Below are 24,392 nucleotides of genomic sequence, written 5' to 3' on the forward strand. Positions count from 1 at the left end.
ATATCAAAAAGACAAAGGAAAGAATTTGGGATATTGTTGTTTAACATTTGTACTTTTTTTTCTTTAATGTATAGGTCGATATCGATTATGTTACGAGACAGTCAAACTCGTAATAATGCAATTTCAAATTGTTAACTTTTTTTTTAGTCATTTGATTGTTTTAATAGAAACTTTATACATTTTTAGATGTTGATTTATAATTTAAATTCACATTACTTAAATAAGTGGGCTAACCTAGTTGATATTTTGTAAATTTTGAAATGTAAAATATCACTAGTTCAAACCATTTTGATCAAAGCATGCCATTTGATTTTTAAAACTATTGTTTGACCTCTAGTAGAATAGTGATATTGATATACAATAAATTCATTCAACTGATAATCCAAAAAATTTCTACATTAAATCATTACCAACTTTAACTCTTAAGAATATGATATACAAGATTGGAATGTGAAGACTTGGACAATTGAATCATGATTTCTATTAGAAGGACTAAAATACGTGTTGTACACTTTTTTTTTTACTTAACTAAGATTTTTAACGAGACAACTAGCAATGTGTATTACTAGGTACGTGTACTCTTTTTTCTCACTAATTTATTTTTTTCGATTGAATTTTTTGTAGGAAGATTTTAATGAAAACAATATCTATGAATGAGCATTCAGGTATATTATAAGTATACATTGTATTGTGGAAGTTCATTACACAATTAATTTTCTGAATAAACTTGAAATCAAGCAAATAAGTGAATAACTTGTAAGTAACTTGAGTATGCAACTTATAGGTAGCTCAAGTAGTCCGTTCGTAAGCAGAAAAACCCGGCATTAGCTTTCTCGGGCTTGCCATCAAATATCGATCTTGCAATAGCTCAGGTAATTGCAAGTGTATCAAGTCAATTCATTTTATTTGTATATCAGTTGAAAATTAAATAATATACTATCAATCTTCATATACTTAACACTATGTTGTATTTTATTTTTTATTTTGTAATAGAACTTTTGTTTTATTTTAAACAATTTTAGGGCATTTTTCCACTTAAATTTTCACTAACTAGTACCTAACTTTTTGTATATTTCATTCGGATTTACACATGAGATGTCCATCTTTTTTCATATTCACGCTAAAAAAAACACACATGTGACTAGAACATGAGATGTAACATTCTTTTTTAAAAAACAAAAAAAACAAATTAAAGCGGTAATTAAAAGAAAAATAGTAGTATAGAGAAATATGATAGCAAAGTAGTGCAAAACATATACGCAAGGAACTATAACAACAACAACAAGATGTAATCACCTAAACATAATAAATTCAGATAAAATCAAATAATCAAAACTCAAAGATTACATGAATATTAGACTAATACTACAACTGACACGGTACTCTATACCACTATCAAGCCAAATACATGAAAAGGCTAATATAATCAACTTATATTTTCCTTTTTTTGTGAAGTACCTTATGTTATCAATATAAATAACCTTTTTTTTTTAATAAAAAGTAAATACTTCGAGTTATTTTGATCTCATGGGCTTCTAATTTCTTGAGAGGATGACTATATAAATAGGAATAACATCTTTATTCTCACAATTACTTGTAAAACTAATCAACTTTCATTCACAAAATATGGTCACATATTGCTTCCAACTAGTATTATTTTCAATAATAGCAAATCTCATATTTGTTGTAGCAGCTCGAAATCATCCAACTAACATGTCTCCATCATTTCCCCTACCACCAAATGTTTGTACATTATTACGATACCATCTTCATCTATTATTCAATACACCACCTCTGTCATCATTACCATCAATACTACCTCATGTTCGTAAGTTATTTCCCTTAACAACGCCACTACCTTCATACGTGCTCGAATCTTCACATTTGCAACCATTGATTCAACTACCTTCATCGCGTATCGTGCAACAAGTACCTTCTTATGATTTGGAAATTTCTTTGTTGCTATACTTGATGGTAAAGTTGTTTCTTTTGAAAATTTTGTTGCTTTTTGTAGCCATCATTGATGTATGTGAATGATTTGAGTTAGGACTATTTTCTTTTCTCTTCATCAAATAGTTGTAGGATTTTTTTTCTTTGATGTTCCTAAATTCTAAAGAAGTGAAGTGCAAGTTTTAATTTACAGGATCAAATATGGTATTCGATCTTCTACGATTTCCAAGTTCCAATAGACTAGAATTACATAGTTTTAGCTATACGTGTAGAATTACTAAAACAACAAGCATTAGTGCATTACCCATTGGCCAATGAAAATTGTAGAACTTTATAACTAACAATAGTATTATTCCACCTCCAGATTAAAAAAAAAATTGTGTGTCAAATAAATGATACAATTGTAGTATGTATGAAGAGCACTTGTTGCAATAATCTTAAGAAGCTGCGAGGAAGAACAACTTCTGGAAAGAGTTGCAACAATGTAACTGGAATTATTTAGAATTATTTATCAAAAAAAAAATCGAAAGATTATTTCTTATGTTTGGTTTGGTGTATTAAAAATAACATGCATTGCGTAATTTCTAAAAAATATAATTTATTTTACAAATATACCCTCCACAAATATGATGGAAAAGATGTAGAAAAAGCTTTTAGGGGCAATTGTGACTTTGACCATGCTAATGCATGCTTTAAAAGTCCTTGCATTAATAATACCATGGTATCATTAATTAGTTATGCATAGGTTGAAAACGTGTACCAAGCAAGGTACTACTGATACATAAAGCTAATGCATACATTATTTATTTCGTATCAACATAAACCAATTACAAGGATCCCTTACAGTAAGTACACTGGAATGGTTGTTAGTCAAGCTAATTGAATCATAACTAACTTTCCCTCCAAATGCTAACCTTACGAAATGACTATTACAACCCTATCCTTACTTTGACATATAACATAGCAACTTTTTACATACAATGGAACAAAAATAAAGAATACATTTGGATAATTTATATACTAAAGTTTACCTAAACATATTGCTGATAGTTTCATAAGAGGCCAATCATGAATAACAAGCCAAAAGACAATAAATGAGAAAGTTAGAGCCACCAAAGTATCATGAATGAATCTTGATCTTCAAACATTTCTTGTAAAAACCAGCCCTTCTTAGTCTTCTCCTCTGATTTGGATGCTCAACTTACCCCTATATAAACCATCTTAAACTGCATTATATCATCATGCAGGAAGTAGGTTTTCTTTCAATGTATTTGGAGGAGGTACTTTAGGAGCAGTAGATTTTTCTGACTTGGAAGAGACAATGAGAATCTGCATCAAGACTAGAACCAAGACCAAGAAAACTGCACAAAATACAACTCCTCCCCAAGAGAATGGACACCATTCAAAAAACTTTATAGCACTGAAGAAAAGGAAACATGACCAACAGATAACAACCTGCATATCAAAAAATAATCTAGTTGTTAAACAGGCGAACAAATGGAAGTGATGCAACTGTGGAACTAGCTATTTTATGAATTTGCTCCCTCCTCACCATTAAGGATTTTTTTGGTCTTCCAATATCTTGACATTCTTGGTCACCAAATGTACCCGTAGCAAGATGCCGGTCCAATAAAGCATCCTAACATCAGTGTCAGAAGGATAGAAGCATCAAGAGATGTATAATAATTAACCAGAATAGGTCGAAGCATTACAATATTAAAAGGTGAACTTTGTTAGATGTCCCACATTAGACCAGAGGATTGACTGTTATCTCCTTATATGGTCTTGGAAAATCCTTACCTCAAGAACTAGTTTTTGAGTTTTAGTTAGGCTCAAGATTCATTTCCTTCGCATAGTATCAGGTCAAACCCATCCCTACTCTTCGTTTACTAGTGTTGGGTCCATGTTGTATTGTCCATGCACCAGATGTGTAGTCTTTGGTCGGTCAAGGTGTGTTAGATATCCCACATTAGTTAAGCATACAGGTTATTGTCTCCTTATATGGTATTGAGTAATCCTCACATCATGAGCCAACTTTAGAGATTGAGGTAGTCCCCAAATTCCTGTTCTTCCCAAACTTCACGAGTGTTCACACACTCCCTAGTTTCGTTGTTTCCACTATGGAGCACCTAGCCCCCACCACCCCCAAAATCTTCTCAGAGAGTCTTAGAGAAATAAATGATCTAGACATGGTATTCTTGACAAAGTTTCAAATTCCACAATAAATCAACTAAGCCTCAGTGTATCGAATTCTACCTTTACAACAAAAACATCTCTGCACCATTGTGCAATACCACTCTCATCTTCTGGTAATTCCTGCATCAAACGGCGCTCAACACGCACATGGACCTACAAAGAGACAAGACAGATAAAATGTAAAATTATCATGAGCAGGAACTCAGACATATGCCCACGAACTGCAATGTATGGAGCCATCCCTAATACTTGATGCCATGCTTACTTTGCAAAACATAGAAGACATTCAAAGAACCCCACTTTTACTAAGAATCAACATAAAACAATAATTATACGTGAACACTGCAACAAATCAAATTAAATAAAGAATTGATCCATTCATCTATCACTCAAGCCAGAAATTTGAACTCAGAAAATAGATACTATTAAGGAACAGAACTATAGAAACTTGATAACTATGTATTATAATTGATTGTCCTTCCTTAATCAGAGTTAGGATCACTTGAATAAATAGTTAAATACCCCTTGTCGTGGGATGTAAAGACATACTGAAATACAAAGAAGTCTTTTCTTCTTTCTCAAATCATACACATAATTGAATTGTTTTATAAAAGAGAGAAGAAAATAGATAGGGAGAGAGGACAGAATGGAGAATGTAGTGTGAATTAAGGAGATGAAAAAGAGGAGATCCTTTGCTTCAACAACTTTAGCCCATTTTTTGAACACTAGTGCCACATTTTGTTTGGTTCCTGTTTATTCTATACTAAGAACCAGTAATCCCTAGGTCAGATTCTTCATAAATCAAGAACTGCTCAATCCAATTTATAATTAAAGCAGCAAATTGAACTTCTTTTTTAGGAGACGGTGCATATATTGAGTTTTTTCAGCTGAAAGTACAGATTTCGGTTTCGTTTGCTTGTGAGATAGAGGTTTGTTAGTGGAGCTCTAGAATAGATACTGCTCCACCCTTGTGAGCATGTTGTATTACATATTACATAGTTTCTTGTATCTATTCAACTGACATTCACAGTTCAAAACAAACAAGTACAGAAAGTTTATTTATTTGTCAGAAACAGCAGCATATCTGCAGCCTCAGTTTTACGCAAGCACCAGTTGACTCAAGTGGGAACAAGGGACATCGAACAACAAAAAATGTAATTGTTGAAGTGTGTGTGACCATCTCATCTAAAGGCTTAAGTTGTTAGAGAGAAAACACTTAGATTTATTTAATTATGCCTTTTAACACTCCCCCTCACATGCAGCCTGATTCTTTTACACTGGCCAAGCACGTGGATTTTTTTTTTTATAACAGGCTCTATCTGTTCTAATATCATGGTGAAGTATGTGATCATCTCATCTAAAATCTTAAACTCTTAGAAAGAGAACACTTTCATTTATTTAATTATGTCTTTCAACAGTAACGTTATCCAGATCTTAAGCAGTGAATAGTGACACAACAACAAGCTTTGTGGACAATATCACAATATAAATCATAGCATTTTGATACCCTGTTGTGAGAGAACTGTCGCAAATTCTCAGATCAATGCACATATGGTGCATCTTTACTATCTCAAGAATAAGTGTAGAAACCCTTTTTATTAGAGTCTTGTGTAGAGGGCAAAATTCTCATGAAATCATAACCCGCCCAACACAGTTTGGGCTGATTTTTGGCCCGCCCATTTATTAGTTCAGCCCATTTCAGCCCAACCCATAGTAGTCCATCAAAGTTTGGGCTGATATCTAGCCCAAATTTATTTATGAGAAATTTTGTCAAAATACTTTCAAAAAGATAAAGTTTTATTTGATATGTTATATATAGTAGTACTAATAAAGAAAAATAATACTTTTATAAGGTATTAACGAATTATAAAACAATAAATAAAACAATAAAAAATAGTAAGAATTGAGCAGATTAGGTTTTGACTCGCATTTTAACCCATTTCAGCCCAAGTAAGTTCTGAGTGGGTCAATAACCCGTTCATTTATTAACTCAACTCATTTTGACCTGCCCAAATACAGGCCAACCTGCCCATTTGTCACCTCTAGTTTTGTGTATACTGACATATATACTAACAACATCAGTTTCGGAAAGTGAACAAGTACGTAGGTATGAGCTTACCACAGAAGAACATCCCCTAAGCATTCTTAGCAATGTCGGTCGAGGCTTATCTTTAGGAATTGCAAGTGTTATATCATAAATTGCCGGAATAATGGAACGCAAATGGCTTACTGATGCAACAAAACCCTGAGGAGAAGAGAACACTATCAGATATTTGTTGACGGAAATTTTTTCTTTAATCATATGAAGAACAATAGATACCATAGATAACTAGGCTACATTTAAACAATGTTGTGACTTTTAAGAATCATTCCTCTGAATGTTAAATCCAGGATGAGAAACTGTTATTGTCACCACATTTAAATCACATATAAGTTAGATAGACTACGCCACCTTGGTTCGAGGAATCAAAACATTCCTTGGGATAGGTTTTCCTACAGAAACAGCATATTCTTGAGCTGCTAAAAGCTTTGTATGTGTGAAGCGAGTTCCTTCTACAAAAACAGCCAACCAAAAAGGTTGGTGGAAATCATTTAGCTCTTGGAATCCTGACTGCATTAAAGACCGAAAGAAGAAATAAATGCAACAAACATAAGTAGAAGATCACAGACAAAACAGATAAAGGTAGAGAATGGTACCTTTAAGATGTTTTCATCCTTGTTCCAGCTTCTCTCAAGACTGATACAACAAGAAAACCACATTGACCATCCTAAAACCTGCAAATCAATATTTCCTTTTCTGTTGAGCTAAGGAAGATGGATTAACGCATTCCTCAGTCAAAAAACAGTATTTTTTCCCAAATGCTGTAGCAAATTATGAGTTGCATAGCATTGAAGTCATTTTATTAGATTTGTTAAGTGTATTGAGCATCATAGGCGAATTTTGACCCAGCCTCTTCTGGTATCATACACTTCAAAGTTAAGATTTGCAATATTTTATGCATTTTGTTGGTTTTATTATGGGCAACAACAACAACAATTACTATGCTGATTACTTGCCTCTTGTTGGGTTTTTATCTAAATGCAGTAATTTCTTTAGTTAAAGTTACACGAACGGATGAACCCATCACTCCTTTGGTTCAATAATTGGCTCTTGACTGATTAAGTTGTTTTTACTTATAATATATGTTATACTAAATGCTTTTCAAAAATCTTTACATTATTAGGTGTCGAACTCAAACAGAGATGTAATGTATCTATAACCAATTCATTGAATAGAATATAATCCCAAGTATAGATAAGCCCTATCAATATCTAGGCCAACTACAATGTACATCATAATTGAAATAGGCTTAACCGATTTCGGAATCCCTGAAAAGATAAATTGTCTTCGAGAGGCTCAACCGTGATAGATTCATAGAATCTAATGCATTCGTAATTGCATTTAAGTATAAAACTAGATTGGTTTATGGAACCTCCACCTAAGGATAGATAAGACGCAATTATAAATTGGTGCAAGGAACACTGTAGATTAAAGTAGGAATCCCACCATATTATTAGAACCAAAACTTGAGTAATTGTGAGTTGAATTATGACCAAAAGACTGTAGGTGAGGTTGACACCCTATCATTACATTATTAGTTTGTGCTAATCAACCAATCACTCATTCAATCTCTTAAATGGTGCCATAGGAAAGCACAACCATGACTATTATAGTCTTCATGGGATCGACAACTCTACCCACTGCTCTACACAAGGCTTTTGCTAGTGCCGTGCAGCACACATCACTCACGAAGCTGATTCTAGATAGTAGAGGAATATAAGATGCTGGCTTGATACTTGGATAAGTCACACCTCTCTAAAAGAAGAATTTTATGACTTCTTTAGTTTTGGTAACAATACTGCAGCCACTATCACAACGCACAGCAAGCTATGGCTGTGAGATTAGATTTAGAAAGAATTGATAAGATTGGATATGTTAAAGAATGACCCAATTGCTTGGCAAAATGGAAAATATAAAAGACTTTTTGATATGGTGATTCATTGAGATGGGCACCAACTAGAGCAGCTTACAGTAGCTATCTACATAGGGGACAGTATCAGCTTCTTTGCAAAAGAAGAGCACCTCTCACAGTGGCTTGATGGAGATTGTAGAATATGAAGCTTTTTTCAGTTAAACAGGCGAAACACAAACATATTATTACCGTTCTCAGCATCACACTTTCAGAAGAAGGGTTTGGCTACCTGTAACAGGTGTTGAAAGTGTGATGCTGAGAACGGTAATAATATGTTTGTGTTTCACCTGGTTGCTACTCGGCTTTAAAGCGTATTCCTTAATCTGTGTGGGCATTCAGTGGGTAATGCCTGAGCCACAAAAGAACTCTCTTGAGCTGGACAAGAACGCAAGCACAATAGACAGATTAGAAGGATATATCACATTGGCTTTTTTGTGGTATATCCCTAGAGGATATGAAAACCGATATTGGTTTCAACTTTTACATTTGCATCATTTCCTTGGTGATTTTCTGTTGAATAAAATCCAACTTACTTCAATCAATCGATCAATAACGCCTTAATCACAAAGTCCAACTTACTTAACAAAATAAAAAGAACATTATCCTTAGGAAAGCTAACAAAAACCTTCAGAAAACTGAGGAAACCATTACCCTACATAGAAATTATATAGTAATTGCCTTAAATGTATTAAAAAAAGAAAAGGAAGCCGTAATTATGGCAAAACCTAGATTAAGGTGATAAGTTATAAACACAAGGTAGCAGAAACCGTGCATGTCCTCTTTACACTGTTCACTGTTGATTGATTTTATTCAAAATGGTGGAGAATATCTTTGTAAAGCAATTTAATTCTGTACTCTTTAACCGAAGACTATAAGCCTCAGCAATATATAAAATGAAAGTTGCATTCATCTGCAAATCCGACTTAGCAACAACTGGTACCGGAGAGCATATAACAAAGTGAAGAATTCTGAAGGTGTCAAGAACTTACTGGAAGATATGATAGAGACTTCTTTGCCAAAGCAATTGTGTTTCCGAGACAACCTACTCGCTGTTAATAACCATAGAGGAAAATATCAAAAGGTAGATCCTTCTGCTTCAATGGGGAATCAGAGTAAGTTTTCTTCCCAAAAGATAACATGAGAACAAAAGGAAGAGATTATAATGCTACTATTTTATATAAGAAAAGCATAGAAGTCATAAGTTCTACACAAAGAAAAAAGAGACCATTCTAAACACACAATTGAGTTCTCATTCTAACAATGTAGACTAAAATGGAGGAACTGACATTTTGGGTTACTGGACCACTAGAGGTGACAAATGGCGTATCAAAGATTTGATATCCAAGGTTTTCTCAACTTAAGAAATGGATGCTTCTAGAAAGAGGGGATTTTGATGCATCAAGAAAAAGCAACAATTTGATGCTGCAAGAAAGAGAGAAACTAAAGTTGAAGTAGACAATCACCTGAGCTAGAACCCATCCAACAAGCCAGTCAATGTCACTTCTATGGTTGGAGATTATTAGGGCAGGCTCTTTTCCTGAAATCAGTTATTATCAAAGAATTCATAAAGCTTACACAGGAAAAATGAAGATACAGACAGCTTATCTGGCAAAATAATTCAGGTATGAAAGCTGATGAAATTTTCTTACCCATTATCCCATAAGTTTCTTGATCTGTGTATAGCTCAACCTGGTAGTAAGCACAAAATGCTACAGAGTTAGTCTTAAAACACAACAGAAATCAATATGGTGAATGTTTTTAATGCAACCCTTTCCTTACATAGTCAGGGACTTTTTCTACCAGAAAACAAATTTTATTTTGTATTCCACATGCATAACTAAAAGGCAACTCTGCTGCCACATAGATGGCCCAACTCATAAAATAGTACTTAAGAGAAATAGGATGAACTTCCTTTTTCTTCCTACTATGGATAATTCATTTTATCAGATTATCAATTAAAACTCATTCTGGACTGCTTCTCAGTGCCAAAATATAACTATACAAAAAGTGGAATAAATTTCTTAGTTACTTTCATCGGCTGGAGCCATTTCCAACAAAACTTGTTCAACAAACACCTGAAAATAGTATCATAACAAGTTTTAGGACACTTCTTTCAGTTCAGTTTCACTCCCCCTCTTTCTGTACCATCTCCTTACAGCTTTCATTTAAAATTTTCCCTGTAGGTATGCTTATTATTTTGGACTCTGAACAAGTTTCATAAGTTAAACTGGTATTGCTGCTGGGTATAGATGACAACAAGATTTGCTAGGGTAAATTATAATTATGAGTTTGGTAAAGGAGGTGGCTGAGGCAACGCAGCTCAGTTTGTGGGCGGGGAGGAGGATTATCAACCAAATCTATGAGTACTCTTCCTGCTGGTTTTGATATTGGCTTTTTATATGGATGTAATATGCTGGCAGGTCTAGACTATATTCATATTGGTGATCTCTACTTTCATTGAATAATTGGCTCCAATAGCTCCAATGATAAATATTTCAGAAAACATCAGATATACAATTTTCTCGACCTTCTTACAGCACTTGATACTTTTCTATGGATAGATTCATTTATTAAGCAAAAATATTATTTCATTGATAACAACTAATGGAAATATTTCGGAGAAGAACTCCCCTGCAGTGAAACAAAATGATTTTATTTTTTTTTATTTTTTTTTGAGACAAAGTAACTTTGTATTCACACCAAAAAATTCATCATCCAAAAAATGATTAATTGGAAACTTACATCCCACCCATGGGTATACTTTACAAGTTTCCTTTAAAATCAACTAAGTCTACTATATCCCCTACAAGATTCTGTTTACACCAAAAAAACAAAAGGCTTATACAATTCATTCTAATCTTCTGTAAGTTAGTCTTTTGTCCCTCAAAACTTCTTAAATTTCTTTCTTTCCAGAGAGTCCACCATATGCAAGCAGGAATAGTTCTCCACCAGTGTTCATTTCTCCCTCTGTTCCCAATACCTTTCCAGCTATTTAGTAGTTCCTTTGTTGTGCTAGGCATCACCCATTTAACTCCCAACAGAGCCAAAAACATGTTCCATAGGCTCAATGCTGCCTTACAATGAAGGAACAGATGGTCATTGACTTCTGCTTCCTGTTCACACATGACACATCTTGAACAAAATTGCCATCCCCTTTTCTGTAAAGCCTCATGTGTTTTTTTTTTTTTTTTGGAACATTGGTAAAGTAAAAAGCCTCATGTGTTAAACAAGCCTTTCTACAAACCAACCAACAAAAACAAGCTACCTTTGGGGGGCATTTGGTCTTCCAGATTAACTTCCAAGGCCAAATGTCCACCATTGACTGCCTTGTGTTAAGATTCCAGTAACATGATTTCACTGTGAACACACCCTTGTTATGTAATTTCCATCTAGGTTTGTCAGGCCTCATAGATAAAGCAGGGTGTGAGTTTAGTACTCCCAATAGGCTAGCAATTTCCCCAATTTCCCAGTCATTTAGTGCTCTTCTAAAAACAAGGTCCCATCCCTGTTGACTCCAAGCTTGGGATACAGAGACATTCCTTTGCGTACTCAAAGTGTAAAGATGTGAAAAGGAGTTTCTAAGACTGTCTTCTCCAATCCACACCTCATTCCAGAAATCAGTTTTCAAACCATTTCAACAAAATGATTTTATATGTGATAAATATGTGACGCCTTTTAAAAGTATAGAAGTAAATATATTTATAACCAATTTAAGGATATCAAAACAAATTGACAAACAACTAGAGAAATGTATTGCAGAAACAAATAACTCCCCCCCCCCACCCTACTTGAGCAACATTCTGCTACAGCTAAAAAGGAAAATGCTTTCCCCATGTCATAGATAAGTGATTTTCTTAGAAAGAGAATTTTTTGTTATTCAACTAAAGAAGCACAATGTTGTGGGGAAAAAAATCCCTATAATGAACAGTCCTGTTATAGTTAAAAGCAAAATTGCCTTTCTATGTAATGTACATGATTTTTCTTTTGGATAGCATTATTAATTTGTTGAAATTTTCTGTTATAGTGTAAAATAAAACCAAGAGGAAGTGTCAGGATTTTGAAGCTCCCAAGATTTATTCTTGTCTAGCCACCCAATATTTCTTTCTTTTTTTCTTTTAACAACAAACTAATTGAACTCCTCTAAGGGTAGCAACCATCTGTTCCGTAAGTTTTCTTAGTATTGGCTTTCGACTTGAGGGTATTTATATAAAAAAAATCATTTGCTAATACAACCATGTTTTCTGAGCAGCAATTACTTCCCATCCTTATGGATTTTTCCTTGTTTTACTGTTTATGTTTACCTCTTTCATTATTCTTCTTCCTCTCTTAAAACACCAATACTTTGTCCTAAAGCATATATTCAATATCAAAGAGGTCAGACAAGATTGGTCTGCCATCTAGAGGTGGAAAAATCGATGACTTCTGAAAGTAATATTTACAACCATTTGCTAAAGATCAGACAAAGTAAAAAACTTCTACATCATATGTTTTCCCACAGCCAAAGTGACGTCTGGTGACATTTTATCACTCCCTAAGAATCTGGAAGGATCTCAGGCAAAGTGCATTTGGGACATCAGATATAAGACTTTTTCCTCGCACTATGTCTTCGGGACGTGGAGTATAAGAGCAACAGAGCGACATCTATCAAACAGAAGGAAAATACAGAACAAAAGAAGCTATACAAAGTCCATTGCCAGAGATGTTCCCTGCTTTGCTACTAGAAGTGTCTAACTAGAAGTCCAAAGATAGAGCTATATCTCTATTTGGAACCAAATTGGTTAACGAGTGGATTAACTACTCTTGCTTTTTTGAGAAGCCTGAATACTACCAATGGATAACTTTATAGGAGTATGGACAAGCCTACCAAAGCCAAAGAATAGATTACCCTGATACAACTCCCCACCAAAACAGTCTTGTCAAAGAAAGGGGGAAAAGGTTATAAGCATTTGATAGCTGAAATGCACATTTGTTGCACTAACATGTTCGATATAATTACTCCAGGGTTTACAGTTGCTTGACTAAACAGCACCCTCCAACATTTTTGGGATGAAGTAGAACACTCGCACCAACTCTACAGGGACAACTGGACTGCCATCACTCTTTACAAAAATTGTAAATAAGACCACTAGCTTGTTTACAAAAATGATTTTTTGTTTGTTTTTATGGAACTTTTGCCCACTTATGTACTTCTAATTGTATTTGAGATGAACATTAGTTGAACTGCAAGAAAAGAAGAGAAGTACTTGAAAAAAAAAACGTGTGCTCCTTTTCTTCAGGAGTTTAGAATTCTCAAAATCAACAAGAGCATTATGGTTCTAAATTTCAGTAGACATATTTGGAAAAAAGAAAAATAGCAACTTAAATAATGATTAGCACAAAATGCAAGTAGCTATAAATGCATAAATGTAAACAATCAAATTTAACAATAGTCCTCAAGCACCTTAACATTTGCCCACCAGTCGAAAAGCCATACGATTTCCAACCATAACAATTCTGCGACTTCTTTGTTTATCCTTCTGAATATGTTTTTTGAAAAGGGTCGAACTAGAATGAAGAGAAGTGCCTGAAAGTAATAGCATCTGAGAAAATCATTTGAGTGCATTTATATATCAAATGTAATCATGTAAGAAAAGGAAGACAAAGATTGCAATCGAACAGCAAAATAAGCTAAAATCAAACACAATGGTTCTACAATTGTTATTGTGCATTCAATAGACTTAGATAATACTCATGAATATTAGAGTGGAAAAATAGGCAACAAATAAATTGGAAGTGGTTTAGGCATGTATCTTAAGAACAAAACAAAATGAAACAACAAGTAAAAGATTGTGGCGGATCAATGACATATCATCAAACATATTATACTCACTTCACATAGCCATCAAGATATCAAAGGATTCTCTTCATCCCAAACACTGTTCCAAGTACATTGTCTAAGATTTTTTTAGTTAATCCCATACATTGGTACACTGATTTTCTGGAAACTACATAAACACCAGCAAATCCACTTCGCAAAACTAAATATTACTCCCTCCATTTCAATTTATTTGTTTTACTTTCCCTTTTTAGCCCATATAAAAAAGAACGTCTCTTCCCTTTTTTGGCGACTCTTTAATTTTAACTTTCCAAATAACATGCTTAATTCCACAAAATTAAACGACATTTTGGAACATTCTACTTATCTTCAGTTTAAGCCCACAAAATTCGAAAGTCTTTCTTTACTTTCTTAAAACTTTGTGTCAAGTCAAAATTAGACAAACAAATTGAAGCAGAGCGCCTACAGTTTTCAACAACAACAACATGCCCAGTATGGACAAAAACTTACACATACAGACAAGTAGAATAATCAAAAATAAAAATAAAAACAACATTCAAATAGACCAATGTGGGCATAAAAGGAACAATTCAAATAAATGCTGAAGCCATAACATTGCATGAAACAACCCCAAAAAAAAACGCAAAAATAGACAAACCCAAGAACAACAAAATACATAACAGATATTCCACGAATAACAAAAGCAACGTGAGATCTAATCCAAAAGAAAAAACTTATTATATCAAAAAAAAATTGTTAGAACAAGGATGAAATGGACATACCTGAATAAAGTTGATAATGAGGCCGGATAGAAGGAAGAGTAGACCAATGGGAAGAATAATGGCAGCGGCGATTGCCATATTGCTAAGAAATTAGCCACATCCAAAAATGATGGATTCAAGAGACATATTGAGGGATGTATAGTTGGCAATCTGCCGTTTGTACAAATCAACCATGTGAAGCCCCAACTAAAATTTAAATAAATAAATAAAATAAGAAAATAAAAATGTTAAATTAGTTGAATCAATACATTTTGAATATAAAATGGTTATATATTAAAAAGAAAAGTCAATGGCAAAAAAATAACTACATCTTTTTCGAAAGTTTTGACACTTCAAGTATAAGTTGTTTTTTTCTACATAAACTTTGGTTGAGGACAAGATGCGAGAAGGGAGGTTGAGATAATTTAGGCATATGAAGAGGAAATGTTTGAATGTCCTGTTGGTGTGACATTTTAATATTAAACAAAATATATTATATGTCACATTATATATCATGTTATGTCTATTGGTGGACATTACATTTGTGCATCTTTACTCTCATCAATTGTGAAAGAAAATGGTCGTTAATTGTTAGTAACTTATGTAACCACCAACTCTTTATGTCTTGTAACTTATGTAACATTTGAGCCATTCATTTGGCAAATTTACTACCCACTATCTTCCTATTCATTGCAAGGAAGAATTTATCACCTATAAATAGTGTGGTCTTCCTTTGTGTTGGAAAGAAAAAGTAGAAACAACAAGAGATGTACAAGAAAATATAGAGTGAAAAAAATGAGTAGTATTATATTGAGATTAGTGTAGTGAAAGAGAGAGTTGAGACATAGAAAAAAGGGTAATTATATGTTGAATAAGGTTTTCTTTTTGTGGAGTTTTGGACTCTTCAACTAATCCAGACTTGCTTGAGTTGTACGACGTTGTTGGGCTGTTGTATCCTGGAGGGGACAAGTTAAGAGTGATACTGCTGGATTGGTGATTATGCCACAGTGGACTTGAATCTCCTTAAAGAAAGCGAGATATCCGCGCCTCAGCCTAAAGATTTGTTTATAATTTTTTGTTCATTTTATTCCAACTATAATTTATTGTATATGTGATATATTACACCTACATGTCCCACTGCGGAGGTGTAAGAGGTTGACTGTGAATGATTTAAGGAGAGATAGACGTAAATCAGAGAAGTATTAAGGAGAGGCTATTAGATAGGACATTGCGTAGTTTCAACTTATCGAGGACGTGACCTTTGATATGAGGGTGTGGAGAGTACGAATTAGGATAGAAGGTTAGTAGGTAGTAGGATAGATGCAAACGAAAGAAGTATTGAGGAGAGACTATTAGATAGGACATTGCATAGTTTCAGCTTATCGAGGACGTGACCTTAGATAAGAGGGTGTGGAGAGCATGAATTAGAGTAGAAGATTAGTAGGTACGTGTGTTGTTTTGATGTTCGTTCATATTAGTAGTAGTATTGCACTTTTAGTTTCTTATTTTTTCATACCCACAATTATCATATTATTTTGTTGTAGTTTTTGAAATTTTACTATAAATTGTTTTTGTTATTTTATGCTACTTTTTGTACTTCAGATACTCTTTTTTGGATTGCTTTGGACTATTTTCCCTTACGTCGAAGGTCTACCAAAAATAGTCTCTCTACTTCTGAGGTATAGGTAAGATCTGGTTGTCACGCCCCGAGCCTACACACCGGACGTGGCTGACACTCGAGAACCATTACTGGCCCCAAGCGAACTCTTGGTCTGACTTACTTACTTAGCGGAAGAAGACTCTATGCATATTTATAATGATCAATAGCATTGAACTCACTTGAACAATAAAATACTGAGAATGCTTAAAAAGTCAAACATTCAACTTGGCCAAAATGGCAACTCAAGTTTTAACATATGAAATGGTAATGTGAAGACAACAGAACTACTAACTGTCTATAAAACCTCTAAAACAAAGAGGGATGTCGGGAAAGGACCCCCGATCATCCTAACAACTGAAAACTAGAAAGCAAATGATAAAAATGAGCCTTCTAGAAAGCAAGGAGGCTCACCAACTGACTCTGAATGCTGAACTTGATCAACGAGGCGCTGGATGCTGATCCTGGTTACTTGCATTTGCATCATAAGACAATGCAGGCAAACTGACATCAGTACATTGAATGTACGAGTATGCGAGTTGGAATGCTAAACACAACTTAAGCTTAAAAAGGATCTGAAAGGAACACTTACCTTGGCTTTACTCAACTCCTGAATAACTGAACTCAATATAAAGCAATCAACATATGCAATATAAGAAAGCTTGTAAAAAAGTGGAAAACAACTTAGTTCGTTAAATAAAAATGCAATAACAAACTCAACTTTACACACATAATAATGTAATATAGTTTCTGTGGGAGTTTCTCTAACCGACAACCACCACTATGAGTCTAAGTGGTGATACAACGTCTTTCCCACACTGCCAGAATTGTCCTATACTTTGTCGTCATATAGAACGATTAACTAAGTGGATCCACTAGTTTATGCTAAAAGCATCTTAAGGAGTCATCTAAAAAATATGATCATTTACTACCCACGATGGCTACATGGTTTATGGAGACTTGAGTTAATATGAACTCGCATCCCCATATCGGTGCTCAATACTACTCCCAAAATATACTTAGCTTATATGTTTTTTAAAACAAACTTCTTTCTTTGGTTTGAGATAATTACTCAAAATTTAGCTTTAAAGCTCTCTTGGAATCGATGTTCCCTTTCTTGTTCAAATGTGAAAACATTTTAAACTCTTGGGAATACTTAGTTCCCTTATAGCTTTTTGAGAAATGAACTAAACTCTTAACTCTGTTCTTAATTCGAAACTTAAGTCTTAAAACAAAATTAAAACGTTTGTGAAAGACTTTTGAAAACCTTTAATGAACTACTCTTGACTTACTTCTTAACTTCTAGACTTGACTCTTAGCTTTCCTTGAATTGAATTATAGATTCAAGGATTGTGATTTGTGATAGGAAAGATCTCATGATGTTTAGGAGTGTTTTTAGATAGCTAAACATGAGAAAAGATCAAAATATCATTGTCTGAGGGTAGGTCCGCGATGCGGAGATGTATTTAAATTTTGATCACAAAAATATTTTTTGAGGTAGAACGGTCTATGACCACTCCACGACGCAGTGTGACTTTTCCCAAATTTGGGGAGCAGGTCCGCGATGCGGAGCCAGTCCCCAGATTTGCCCGACTAAATTTCTTCTTCGTTTTCAAGCCCCAATTCGCCTAAACTCGATTCGTTTTCCCAAATTAGTATTAGATACAGATACCCAACAAATGTACCTAAGAACCTAACTCCAACCAACTCAATAATTTGACGTAACGATCTCAGAAACGTCTCAATTTCATCCCAACTCAAGAACAATATCAAATTCAAGAATACATATCAAGAACATCAACTTTCAAACTCTTTTAGTACGAATTCACGCTAAAATAAACATGTTTAGCACGTGGGTGAACAAACCCAACGTTATGAAAGCCTCACATACCTTGTAGGATTAATTCCTTGGTGAAATTCACAACCAAATCGCACGATCTTGGCGAATCTTGAGCTTTTCTTCTCCTTTCTCTTCTTTTCACTTTTCTCCAAGCCCTAGCGTGAATTTCCAATTTTCTAAACTGACCAAATTCTGATTTGACCCTTAATTAATTCATTAAAATGAATTAAATTAATTGGGTAAGGAAAAGACCAAACTACCCTTCCAAAATCCGAATTTGACATTTTCTTATTCAAACAACCTAACTTCAAATAGGTATATCTCACTCATACAAACTTGGAATCGCACAAACTCCGGCGGCGTTGGAAATGTTAATCCAAGATATTTCCTACGATATCTGGAACCACAACTAACTCATCTTGAGGTAGGAGTTATGGTCGTTTGAAGTTGACCAAAAACTTAACTTAACATACTTAACAAATTTCCAGATTTTTATATTCTTTCCAAAAATGGTTATTTCCAATTCCTAACTTCTTCCTAGTTATTTCAAATTGGCGAGATGTTACAATATCTCCCCCTTGGGAACATTCATCCTCGAATGAGATTACTCTTACTAGGCTAATCGTGTAACATCTAACATTCAGCTTAAACACCCAACAAGCAATGCAATTATAACATGCTAACTTATAACTGAAAGAATACTAAGAAGAGAATTAGTACCTTGATCTGGAATGTCTCCAGTTTCAAAGAGATGTGGATATCTCTTTTTCATATCTTCCTCAGCTTCCCAAGTAGCTTCCTCAACAAATTGGTTCCTCCAAAGTACTTTAACTGATGCTACTTCCTTAGTCCTCAACTTGCGAACTTGACGATTTAAAATCTGAACCGGAATCTCTTCATAAGATAAGCTATCCTTGATCCCAATATCTTCAGTTGGTATGATAAGTGAAGGATCTCTCATGCACTTCTTCAACATGGAGACATGAAATACCGGATGAACTGCTACTAACTCTTATGGTAGCTATAACTCATAAGCTACTTTTCCAATCCTCTTGGATATTCTGTAAGGGACAATATACCGGGGACTAAGCTTCCCCTTCTTACCAAATCTCACAACACCATTCATGGGTGAAACTTTCAAGTAGATCCAATCATCCACTTCGAACTCTAACTCCCTTCTCCTAACATCAGTATAGGATTTCTGACGACTCTGAGCTGTTTTCAACCTCTCTTGAATCACTTTCACTTTCTCCATAGCTTGATGAACTAGATCTGGTCCTATCAACCCTGCTTCACCAACTTCAAACCATCCAATAGGAGATCTGCACCTTCTCTCATAAAGAGCTTCATAAGGAGCCATTTGGATGCTCGAGTGGTAATTATTGTTGTAAGCAAACTCAATAAGAGGCAGGTGATCATCCCAATTACCTTTGAAATCAATCACACAAGCCCTCAACATATCCTTTAAGGTCTGAATAGTGCACTCTGCTTGACTATCTGTCTGAGGATGAAAAACAGTACTCAAGTTCACCTTTGAACCCAAGCCTTTCTAGAATGACTTCCAAAACTGTGTAGTAAATTGTGCACCCCTATCTGATATAATCAAAACAAGGACTCCATGAAGTCTTACCACCTCCTGAATATATAACCTGGTATAATCTTCTGCTGAATGGGTAGTCTTAACCGGTAAAAAGTGGGCTGATTTGGTCATTCAATCCATAATCACCCATATAAAATCATGCTGCATGCGAGACCTTGGAAACTCTGTGATGAAATCCATGTTTATCATCACTCCCACTTCCATTCTGGGAGTTCTATAGTCTGAGCCAAACCACCGGGCCTTTGGTGCTCTACTTTAATTTGTTGGCAATTCGGACACTTAACAACAAATTCTGCAATGCCCTTCTTCATGCTACTCCACCAATAAACTCATTTCAAATCACGATACATCTTTGTGGAACCCGGATGAATGGAATATCTGGAGCTATGAGCTTCATCTATGATCCTCTCTTGGAGTCCATCCATCATTAGTACATACAATCTACATTGATATCTCAATACACCATCTCCCCCTTGTTCAAAAGCTAATACTTTTTGCTTATGAACATTTGCCTTCAATTCAAGCAAAATAGGATCTTGACCTTGCTTTTCTTTCACTTCTGACACTAGTGAAGATTCTGCCCCATTCATCACCACTACTCTTCATTTTGTGGAATCCATCAGTCGAACTCCTAAGCGTGCAAGTCTATGCACATCTTTCACTAACTCCTTTTTTTCTTCCTTAACATGGGCGGTTCTACCCATAGACAACCTGCTTAAAGCATCAGCAACAATATTAGTCTTACCTGGGTGGTAAAGAATACTCATGTCATAATCCTTGAGTAATTCTAACCACCTCATTTGTCTGAGATTAAGCTCTTTTTGAGTAAACACATACTGAAGAATCTTGTGATCAGTGAATACATCAACATGAACACCATACAAATAATGGCGCCATATCTTCAAAGAAAATACTATAACAACCAACTCTAAGTCATGAGTTGGGTAATTCTTCTCATGAACTTTCAACTATCTGGAGGCATAAGCTATAACTTTGTCATTCTACATTAACACTCAACCCAAACCAACTCTAGATGCATCGCAGTACACCTCAAAACCTTGAGTACTCTCTGGTAAAGTTAACACTGGGGCAGTAGTCAACCTCTTTTTCAATTCCTGAAAGTTTTTCTCACAAGTTTCAAACCATTGAAACTTCACTGTTTTCTGAGTCAACTTGGTCAAAGAAGATGAAATAGATGAGAACCTCTTTACAAACCTTCTATAATAGCCAGTCAAACCCAAAAAACTCCTAGTATCAGTTGGAGATGTGGGTCTAGGCCAATTCTGCACTGCCTCTATCTTTTGGGTATCAACTATAATTCCATCACTGAAAACTATGTGGCCCTAAAACGTCACCGACTCAAGCCAAAACTCACATTTAGAGAACTTAGCATATAACTCCTTATATTTCAAAGTCTAAAGAACTATTCTGAGATGGCTAGCATGATCTTCTTCATTCCTTGAATAGATTAGTATGTCATCAATGAAGACGATAACAAGCATATCTAAATAAGGTTTCAAAACTCTATTCATAAGGTCCATGAAAGCTGCTGTAACGACCCGATTTCTCGAGTCATGATGGCACCTACTATACCCTACCAGTAGGTAAGCTAACCCGCAACCCAGAACATCAAGCAATGAGTGAAAGGGCACAAAACTAGCGAAAACAATAATCTAAACAAGAATAACAAGGCGGAAACAACCCAAAATAAATATATACAGAAATCCCTCCCAGAACCTGGAAGTCACTAGTACAGAGCTATCTAATAAAGAGTACAAGTCCCAAAAGTGAACCACAACAAAACGTGTCTCAAAGGCAACAAGACTAGCTAAAACAAAAGAAGGAGACAGAACAAACCCCAAAACGTCAAGTGCTCGCCCTCGTCTCCGAATCACAGCTGCAAAAGAAGGCTGGAACTAATCACCGTTGATAACTGGTACTGGGACCTGCATCACGAAATAGATACAGAGCGTAGCATGAGTACCAACACAACAGGTACTCAATAGGCATCATAGGCCGACTGAGCAAAAAAGGTAAAAATAATAAGAAAGGATAGAATCTAGACACAGAGAGGTCAAAACGGATAAGAAAAGAAAGCACACGAGCATACCAGAAACAAACTAAGTACACTAAACTAAACCTAACTGGACCCCCATATGCCTAAAAGGTACACTCGTGCACAATCTTAAATAAAACCTGAACGAACCCCCATAAGCCCGACAGGTACACGAAAAAGCTAAGTCTAATGAGAAAGAAGAAAATCGGGCTCCCAGCCCAAAGTAACTAAGATAATCCATCAGCCTCCACCCAGCCAGCAGTGCACTCCCAGCCCAGCTAGAAAGAGTGACCCTAGGGGGCACCCAACCAAACAATCCACTCCCAGCCCGTTAGAAAGAGGGACCTGTGAGTGAGGTAGATATCGCGAGTCGTCCTACCATGCAGTCAGCTCCCAGCCCAGCTAGAAAGAGCGACCCGGGGACACCCAGCCAGCAGCACACTCCCAGCCCAGCTAGAAAGAGAGGCCCGGGGGCGATCGACGATATCACCGAGTCTACCCAGCCAACGATACATTCCCAACCCAGCTAGAAAGAACGACCCCGGGGGTGATGGTATCTCCAATAGGATTCAATCCAACAACAACAACCGTGGAACGTCGTCCACTCTAAGAAATCACAGAAAAGGCTCCAAGCCTATACTATCTCAATCCCCCGCCTCGAGTGATGCACCAAACCTTCGAGAATGCGTCGAAACCGCATAATGAGAGGGAGAAGATACAGAAGTGCAGCAAGTAGTGATAACGCCTAATCTAAGGCTCAAACTATCAGACTCAAGTCTGCTATTCCAGTCTACAAGGAGCTAAGTCATTCGAACAACGTCGGCAGCAAGTCAAGGCTATCCAGCCCACACGGTCATAAGTCTAAAGCAATGCTAGCCTAACCTAGACTAAGGACATCATGCTTACAGTTAAGGATGAACAAGGCATGTAATACATAGCATACAAGCATACAATAACATTTAGCACATAAGCATGCAACTCTATTAAATCAGTTAACATGATACTATACCCGAAATGTGGCCAATCGATCCTAACATGAGGTATCTAATCAAAGTAAGGTAGTAAACTGGTACCCACCCCCAATTCACTCCAATCGACATGTTTTTACACAATTAAGCTCAATCTAAAAGAAAGGAAGTCAAAGCCTACCTTAAGGCCGATCGCGCGCTCTCCAAATCACTTTATCGGAGCTTATCCTTCTCGAACGACCTACGAACGCTGTCACTCTATCAAATATAGGGTCACAACATTAGTACGGTCGTTTAGACACCAAAATCACAACAAACGGAGACGGGTCAATTTTGGAGTCAAAACATGAATCATGGGACCCACATCGAACTGTCCGAATTTGATTCCGTCAAGAGACCCTAAACAGCACCCCAAAATTATGTCCCAAAATGGAACACAATTTGAGGCTCAAAACATAGCAAAAACCAACAAGCAAGAAACCAAACTTTAATCAACTAAAAGAAACCCTACAGCAGCAGTCTAAACTCAAAATAAACGAAAATCGAAAGGTGCCCAACACTAATTGAACACTCTACGACGAAGCCACGACAATTCTCAACATGTGGGACTTCGAATCACCCAAAATCGAGCTAAAATGATTGAGATATGACCAAAACAATAATACCAAAAACAAAGGCTCGAAAAAGGTACTGCAGTCAGGTTTTATCATGAAATTACCTCGAACTACGTGCACCCAATAGCTTTTGAACACCCTACAGTGAAGCCACCGAAAATACGAAGCTCCCGCACTTCGAATCGCCTAAATCGGACAAAAGATGAGAGAGTTATGAGGGTTTGAAGTTTGGAAATATGTTGCTATTTTTTCTGCAATAATTTCCAAAACTTAAAACTCTGACGGGGTGCTCCGATCTCGTTCGGAACCCCGTTCACGGAAACGAGATATGCAACCATACCAAATTTGATATTACGGACTCAACGGCGCAGTCAAAATTTCCATCAGAGGTCATCTCGATAAAAAGTGGACCTCACTTCCAAAAGTCATTTTAAGTCAAAACCCACAAAAGGGCTCGAAAAGATATCGAAAACCTCGGGACACAAAAGAAGGGTCAATCTAGACCAAACTCGACATTTCGGAGCTAACCGCACTGACGAAATTCTCATCCGAGCGCGTTTACTCAGAATGTTGACCAAAGTCAAACTTAGGCTTAAACTTAAAGTTAAAACGCCTAATCGCACCGACTCACACTGAAAACCTCGGAAGTCATGTTGACCATGCTACTAGCCTAAAATGACCCTTCCAGAGCTGATAGAATTGTCAGAATTGGATTCCGATGTCAACTTCTTGAACTTTTGATCGAAAATGATTGTTCAAGGTTCATAAGCTCCAAAATACAAAAACTCGCACCAAGACCAAACGAACGACCAGATGACCGAATTGTCAGTCCCAACAAGTCATAAATGACTTGGGGTCGCTATAGGAACGCTCTAAACGACACACAGAAGGCAAGACACAGAAATGACTTGGAGGGTCATTA

The 24,392-nt window shown here is 35.8% G+C and overlaps 1 protein-coding gene across 2 annotated transcripts; it reads right to left on the reverse strand.

The window, feature by feature from the left end:
- Positions 1-2,860: 2,860 nt before the first annotated feature.
- Positions 2,861-14,907, reverse strand: LOC125818206 (1-acyl-sn-glycerol-3-phosphate acyltransferase PLS1-like). Of its 2 annotated transcripts, XM_049497751.1 has the most exons (11): positions 14,757-14,907; positions 13,600-13,722; positions 9,809-9,848; positions 9,623-9,696; positions 9,149-9,208; positions 6,844-6,921; positions 6,599-6,757; positions 6,266-6,391; positions 4,207-4,299; positions 3,503-3,589; positions 2,861-3,405 (listed from the first exon to the last, which is right to left on the reverse strand). In XM_049497751.1, exons 1-11 carry the CDS (start codon positions 14,832-14,834, stop codon positions 3,190-3,192), a joined length of 1,134 nt encoding a protein of 377 aa, XP_049353708.1. In that variant the 5' UTR covers positions 14,835-14,907; the 3' UTR covers positions 2,861-3,189. The 2 variants fall into 2 exon arrangements, with proteins under 2 accessions (XP_049353708.1, XP_049353709.1); XM_049497752.1 differs by lacking the exon at positions 4,207-4,299 and having other exon boundaries at positions 14,757-14,903.
- Between the last annotated feature and the right edge of the window lie 9,485 nt (positions 14,908-24,392).

Source organism: Solanum verrucosum, unplaced genomic scaffold, assembly GCF_900185275.1.
Source record: "Solanum verrucosum unplaced genomic scaffold, falcon-dt-bn FXZP01000253.1, whole genome shotgun sequence".
NCBI lineage: Eukaryota > Viridiplantae > Streptophyta > Magnoliopsida > Solanales > Solanaceae > Solanum > Solanum verrucosum.

Coding starts and splice junctions, on each gene's coding strand:
- LOC125818206 (XM_049497751.1), bottom strand. CDS start 14,834: ATGGCAATCGCCGCTGCCATTATTCTTCCCATTGGTCTACTCTTCCTT. Junction 13,723..14,756: donor TCATTATCAACTTTATTCAG/GTATGTCCATTT, acceptor TATTACTTTCAG/GCACTTCTCTTCATTCTAGT. Junction 9,849..13,599: donor ACTGGTGGGCAAATGTTAAG/GTGCTTGAGGAC, acceptor GCTTACTACCAG/GTTGAGCTATACACAGATCA.